Raw genomic sequence first — 7,904 nt, 5'->3', positions numbered from 1 at the left:
TTAAGAAGTAGTAAGAAAGCCATCCCAAACGAAGAATTATTCTAAAAAAAGATGGAAAAAATCTGATGTAGATGCGATGAATATTTTGTAATTAAGGAACTGTTTGGGAGAACTGTTGTGTTTTATAAAGTTAATTTTGAAGTTATTATAGATAAAATAATTGCATAAAGTAGCTTTTTACTATAGAAATTTTTAAAAAGCTGTGAGAAAGTATAAAAAAATTTATTATGATTGGTCTATATTTAGATTAAGTCGTTTCGTAAGACATGATACCCATGTAAATACCTATATAAAGATACTATAAGTTGATGCATAATTTGGAGAAAATGAAACAAAACTTTAGATAATTTTCCTCCCTCTTCATCAGGGGCGGAATCCCATTGTCTCCACGGGGGACCATTGCCCCCCTCAAAAAAAAATTTATTTATTTATTATATAATTCTTTAGATGATTTGTTCATAAATTTATATTTTACTCTTTATATAATGATTTTAAGGCAATTGCCCTCCCTAAAAGTTTTAAAATATTATGGTATTTAGGCAATTGCCCCCTATATAATTAAACACATTATATAGATGTGTTATTGCCAGGAAATGATGAACCATGTAGAGGTCGAATCCCGCTAGGGGGCATTGTGCCCTTGGACCCCCGATATAGCTGCCAACAGTTACTTATAAATTTGCCCCCCATGAAAATTATAACTGATTCCGCCCCTGCTCTTCATCTCCTTCCCTTCCAAGAAGCTCTAAAAGGCTTCTTTTCCTCAAGCAGGAATTTTAACAAAAAAAGTAATTGAATAAAATTATTATTGTTGTCTTAAAAGTAAATCAATTAAAAAGTTGTCCCAAAGGTATCCTAAATTTCATAACATTTGGAGAAGAGAAAAATAAAAATTAGAGATGTCATATTATGCAATATCATAGCTGAAAATTCGGTTTCCCATCCCTTTCTATCATACGCGGTAAGAGGTCGATAAACCTAACAAATTGAAGTTACGTTCCTCATCATAGGCATGGATGATAGGCATGGATGGCGTGAATGGGCCCACAACAACGTCACACCAAAATATTGCAAGATTTAAGGTTGATTTTGGTACTACATGTTATACCATCATTTTTGATAAAATCATTATTTTTTTATAGATATTGTTGAAAATTAATATAAAATTTAATTTTATAAATATTTTAGAATAGGCAAAATATATAAATTTTTTCCATATAGCTTTCTTACGAATTTTTAAAGCTATTTTTTAATAAAAAATTTATTAAAAAGCTATTTTAAAAAATAATAAAAATGGTATATCAAATGAAGCCTTAATAAATAAGAAAACATTGTTTTTTTTAATATGTTCATTTTAAGCTATCAAATGAACCTTTAGTTATCGAACGAGCTTAGTTTTTTTTTTTTTTGAGTTAAATTATGGGCAGAGCTCCTATATTGATCAGAAAAAAGAAATTCAATGTGTTGCTATACTAAGATTGATTATAGATGAGCCGCTACAAAAAAGTGAGCAATAGCTCACCCCCAAAAACTAAAAAAGACTATAATCAAGCATAAATGATGAATATTGCTAAAAATAATAATAATATTAGTATTTTATTCATATTAAATAGTACTATCAAAACAAATTAAATGATTTTCAAAATCGTCATAATATAATTATTTGTTTTTAATTATAATCCTACCATCATAGTACAGTTTTTAGAAGATGGTTTATTTATTATTTAAAACAAATTGCAATAATTTTGATATCAAGGTAGAAAAAAAATTATTTATATATAAAAGCAGAAAATATCTGTTATGTTCCCGAGTAATTAAATGTCATTAATTTTTAATATTTATTAAATATTTTCAAATTTTAATTCAAAATTTGTTTACTAAAAATCTACTTTAAAAACCATTAAAAAGACCGTCTTTAATTTAGGCTTCATTTGGAACGTCTTTTTTGTTGCTTCTTACAGTAAATTTTTAGTAAAAAAATTAAAATTTATGTACTAAAAAGCTGTTTTAAAAATCAATAAAAAAGTCTTCCTAAATGAAGCCTTAAGCTTGGTTTGATTTTCTTATGTTTTTTAAAACAATTTTTAAGTTAAAAATTTTTAAATTTATTCTAAAAAACTGCTTTAAGGAGCAGAAGGAAAGCCATGTCAAATGAACCTAAGTCATATACTCTAACCAACTCAAAAAAAAATAAAAAAAAAGGAAAAAATTTTCTAACAAAATTTAGTGAAAATAAATTTTTAAAAAATTTAATTTATGTTAAGATGAATATAATCAATATATCATATGAAGTATGAATTAAAATTTATATTACTCTTTAAAAATAAATTTATATCCTACCTAATTTTTTCTTTAAATAATATATTATTTAATTTTAAAATGATTTTAATTTTTAGGATGAAGAACATTTAAAAATTTTTATCTTTAAATTTAAATTTAACTTTTATGTAGAGTTTGATTTATGCGCTTTTCGGTTGGTACTTAGTATCATGATTATCCTTTTATTTGAAATTTAATTAATAAAATATTTTAATATTGTTGCACCGTTGAAAGAAAAAAAGGAAGCCACATTCCCTGCAGTTTTGTGGTGCCACGTGTAATATTATTCAATAGTTCAAGAGGGGCTAGCTTCAGCACCGCAAATTTTTATGTCCGGACCTAAATTTTTGTCCTGATTTGTACGCTTTTCATGCTTCTGATATATTTTTACAAAAAAATTAGTTAATACATAATTTTAATAACATATTAGCTGCTTTTTTATTGAGTATTTATAAAATAAAACAAAATTGTAGCAAAAGTACAACAAATATCTTACTCATTAAGTATTTATTACCATTTTGTTACTCTTTTGCTGTGTTTTTCAAATACTCAGTAAAAGGATAACAAAATGGCAGTAAAAGGCATCAAAAGGGCTGTCTTTTGCAAAAAATACATCAAAAGCACAATAAAAGCATATGAAAAGAGCACAAATCAAGAGAAATTTAAGCCCGATGACCGAACCTAATAATTTGCCCTCCAGCAGAGGCAGCTGTGGGTTTCCATTAATTTTATGATCGGCCTATCTATGGGCTTCTCTAATGTAACGATTTCAAATTTCATAAATTTTTTCAAATTTTATACAAAAATAATTTTATCTTTAGACTTTTAGGAGCTCTAAGTTCTGCTAAAAAGAAAGAATGCAATATAAAAATAATAAAGTGTAAAAAGTAAAATAACTCAAGTGTAAAAAAAAAAAAACTTTAGTGCTTTTAGATTAGTTTAAAATAAATAAAATGAAATTTTTTTGTTTAATTTGAAGCAAAGTGGATTTAATATAAAATTTAACGATAATGACGATGGTGGGCGATAGTGACTTTGGTAGTGGCTAGTGGGCGGTGGTTGGTGGTGGTGGCGGCCGGGGGTAGATGGCGATAGTTGGTGGTGGGCTATGTCTGGGTGGAAGGGGTGGCGATGGTGGCTTGAATTTGGTGGTGGCTAAGTGGTTGATTGCACTGAAAATAGTTTCCTCTTAAAATTAGCCGACTTTATTTTACTTCAAAAATTTTACGCTTTACTTTATTTTACATGTCTATTTCATTCAATCAAACATCAATATTTTAAATGCTTGTAAAGTACATCCAGGCGAATAATTTATTTTGTTTGATTTGAAGTAAAAATAATGTAGTGTAAAGTTTAAAAAGTTAACGGTGGCTGTTGACTAGCAACATTGGTGGCTCGACCTAGGAGGGTGGTTGTGGCCCCTGGAGGGTGAGGTGGCCAGTGAGGTTGGTGGCGGCCGGCGGGTGGCGGTCAAAGAGTGGCAGCGATGGCTGTTGGTGGTGGCCTGAGACTGGTGGAGGTGGCTAGCGACGGTCAAACGAGCTTGCTTACAATATAAAGCATTTTCACTCAAAATTAAACGAGTTTGTTTTATCTAAAAAATGAATTAAAATGATTTACATTATATTTATTTTGAATTCATTTTTCATCCAATCAAACATAAAAATTGTTAAAATTCATGTATTTGTAATATTTTACACCTTAAAACATCCCATCAAATAACCCCTGAATAATTATTTTACACACACTTTATTTCATATCAAACAGCCTCTCTCTCTCTCTCTCTCTCTCTCTATATATATATATATATATATATATATATAATTAATTATACGTGCGAACTCCCGTGCTGTGTGGCGCGTGCCGGACTGCCGCCGTCCGAACCCGCCTACGCGCCTGCCGTCGCTCCGCACTAGCTGCCGCGCTCCAACTGCCGAACCCGCGTGCCGCGCTCCAGCTGACAAGTCACGGAAACGGGTCGGGTCAACCCGGCAACCCGGTCGGGTCGGGTTCGGGTTGAAATGTCCGACCCATTTGCAAAAATGGGTCGGGTTCGGGTTGACCCATTTAGATCCGGGTCGGGCGACCCGAACCCGACGGGTTGGCCCAAATTGACACCCCTACTCAAAAGCTTATTCTCAAATCTCTATATATTGAAATTTAAATTTAATAACAATTAATTTCAATAATTTAGAATAATGAAATTAGCAATAAACTAATTAATAGAATTAAATTTTATGGTTAACTTATTAAATACTAATTAAAAATTAACAATTTAATAAGCATAATTATGCCTTCCAAATCACTATTTGATAACACTAAATTATTATAATTAAAATTTATGTTTCTAATTAAATCATAATTTATCTCAGCAAATTTTGTTGGGTGAGCACATGAGAATATTCTAATCCTTGTCATTTTCCATGTCACACTCAAAAATAACTTTTTATTAGTAAAAAATTCTTTAAATGGAAATTTTAAAGATTAAAAATAAATGATTGATCATCAATCATAAAAGCTATATGTCTACTCTGTTTGTCACTAATCATCACTAATTAGAATAGAGTAGAAGAGACCATCAAAGCTCTCTATGGCAAGAAGGCAACAAACTCTTATTAAAAAAATGTGACACCTTCCAACTCCTCATTGGCTATGTGAAGCTAGGCAAGTGGGCTAATCAAATAAATAAATATACATAAGAAAAAATTTCAAAATAGTCTCTAGATTATTAATATATGGCCAATTTAGTTCAAAATATTATACTATCTCAATTTGATCTCTCTACCATACAAAAATAGATCCAAAATAATTCCTTCTATTATAATTGTAATATAAAAATTATGTCTCTCCGGATTTTAAAAATTGATTTCAATTTAGACTTCGTTTGAGACAGTTTTCTTATTATTTTCTAAATAAAAAATTTTAAAACAATTTTTTTTTTTAACTATAAAATTTTCTATTAAAAATTGCTTTGGAAAGCTGTCTCAAATAAAATCTTAGGCTTCATTTGAGACAGTTTTTTAAATGTTTCTTAAAATAATTTTCTAGCAAAAAATTAAACTTCTTTAAGAAACAGTAAAAAAATCGTCTCAAATGAAATTTTGAGGGACTAAATTGGAATGAAAATATATTCTAGGTATAAAATAATTATATATGAATAATTGGGTAATTATTTTGAAATTTAACCCAATGCATATGAATTTTTTTTTCTTAGAAATTTTTTGATGTATTTTTATTGAACATTTTGTACCATATAATCAATTGTTATTTAATTACTGAAAGGTAAAATGGCCTGCTATCAATCAAGGAATACTTCCAAATAGGTTCAATAATTTTAGCAGAGCACAGCTTCCTTGCTTCTCAAGGCTTCATTTTCCAATTAGAAATCATAGTCCCAACAAAAATGAAGCAAGTAATCTGCTGTTTCCAGCCTTCAATTTTGGCCTGACTTTCCCCCAACTGTGGAGAAAAATATTAAATCCATGTTTTTTTTTTCTCAAAGATGAGAGCTATGCCCCAAATATATTAAAATTACAATAAAAATTTACTTGTAGACTGAAAAAGATAAGATGATTCAAAAATTTGTGGCATCTTAATCTAAGAGGTCATGAAAAAAAATATTGAATAGATATGACTAAAAAATTCTATTTTCATTATTATCATTTTTATTTAGCATTTGAAAGTGATTGGATGCCACAGTTAAAATAAATTTTGATAAGAGCTTAGAAGGTAAAATAAAATTTACATTTTACTATTTTTATCATCTTGCATGCTATTAACATAGTTAATGGTGTTTTGTCGGACATTAGTTGAATTTTGTCGTGATGATTTATTTGATGTCGTTTCTCAATGAGCTCGTGCTTGACTTTGTATTCTCATCACGCACCACAATATCTGCAGCCACTACTACCCCATCAACAAGAGAGATTATTGGGTGCGGACACCGAAAAGAGAGAACCGTCCGATTTTCTCTATGTTTATAGTAAAAGCATAGTCAAAAGCACAATTACTGTAACAGTTGAGTTTTGTTTGCGCTTTTACTATAAATATAGAGAAAATCGGACGGTTCTCTCTGTCCGGTGTTCTATGTATGATATCCGCACATAATAAAAAGTCCATCAACAAGCTCTCATGTAATTTCCTCAACTCATTGTTGCAATGGGTATCATGAATTTTGATGGGAGTATAAGATGGGAAGTGTGGAGGTCGAGAGAGTTTAAGAAATAGGTGAACGATAGAGTGTGACGAAGGGAGATTAATGATGTGGTGATATGATGAAGGATCATAACAAGATGTGTTTTTTTTTTTATATATATTTTAATAACTATTGCTATAACTAATACAATTGATATGTTAAATATTTAAATTTAATACCCATTGATATGTTAAATTTAAATATTTTATGTGCTATATTTTGAAAATTTCCTTCATTTAATTTCAAAAGATATTTCCAGCTCCAATCAAGCCAAACCCATCTGCCTTGACACTTTCCCCATCCTTCCTTATCAAAATACAGTAATCTCCATTTCCTGTGTCTAGATCACATCATTTTGCTTATTTCGAGAAAAAGTTGCTATGGTCCTTTTCTAGGACCTTTTGCTGTGACTTACCATAGGAAATATAACAAGCTGTCTTCTCCTTCTCACTTTTCTCCTTTTTTGGCTACATAAATCCCACCCATCCTTCAGCTTACCTTCTCACATCACTTCTTCCTCTTCTCCAAACCTCTCAACTTGTACTGCCATGGGCCTAAGTGGAACTATAGATTACTTATCTGACTTGTTTGGAAGCACCCACAAGCATAAGAAGAAGAAGCAACTTCAAACTGTGGAGCTCAAAGTGAGGATGGACTGTGAGGGTTGCGAGCTTAAAGTCAAGAAAGTTCTCTCCTCCATGAAAGGTTATAAGTTCTTCTCCCTTCTGAACTCTGTAAACCCTTCTGTATGATTAATTAATTTTTGATTTGTTGGATTTTGCAGGAGTTAAGTCTGTACACATAAACATGAAACAACAGAAGGTGACGGTGACTGGTTATGTGGAGCCAAACAAAGTATTAAAGAAGGTTCAATCCACAGGGAAGAAGGCTGAGATATGGCCTTATGTGCCTTACAACTTGGTTTCTCAACCCTACGCTGTTCAGTCTTATGATAAGAGAGCACCACCTGGATATGTGAGGAATGTAGAGAATTTTACTGTTACTACACAGGGGAGCAGACAAGAGGAGCATATCGCAAACATGTTCAGTGATGAAAATCCAAATTCCTGCTCTGTCATGTGAAGAAGAAGAAGATCTTAAAATCTCTAGTAATTAATAGTTCTGAGGAGTTTGTTTTCTTGATCTGTTTGATGTAAAGCAGTGCAGGAAATATTTTCTTCCTTCTTCCTTTCAGTTTCATGTTTTGATCTGAAGAGTTTTAGAAGGTTTTTGATCTGTTTGTGTCCTTTCTCAATTTTTATGATTGTATTTTGAGGAGGTTCTGATGTGTGATATTGGTATGAAGAGTGAAGAATTCAACTCATGTTGGGAATGAGGTGTGGGAGCAGTAATGGAATCAGAGTTTCAGTCTTTGTAAAGCAGAATTTAC

General features: G+C 30.8%; 1 protein-coding gene across 1 annotated transcript; it reads left to right on the top strand.

Moving 5' to 3' along the window:
• The first annotated feature begins 6,990 nt into the window (after positions 1-6,990).
• LOC110092259 (heavy metal-associated isoprenylated plant protein 23) lies at positions 6,991-7,904 on the top strand. The gene is made up of 2 exons (XM_020816737.2): positions 6,991-7,219; positions 7,299-7,904. Exons 1-2 carry the CDS (start codon positions 7,063-7,065, stop codon positions 7,595-7,597), a joined length of 456 nt encoding a protein of 151 aa, XP_020672396.1. The 5' UTR covers positions 6,991-7,062; the 3' UTR covers positions 7,598-7,904.

This window comes from Dendrobium catenatum, unplaced genomic scaffold (genome assembly GCF_001605985.2).
Source record: "Dendrobium catenatum unplaced genomic scaffold, ASM160598v2 fragScaff_scaffold_1088, whole genome shotgun sequence".
Taxonomy (NCBI): domain Eukaryota; kingdom Viridiplantae; phylum Streptophyta; class Magnoliopsida; order Asparagales; family Orchidaceae; genus Dendrobium; species Dendrobium catenatum.
The sequence above is the reverse complement of the archived record's forward strand: the minus strand, read 5'-3'. Positions and strand labels throughout refer to the sequence as shown.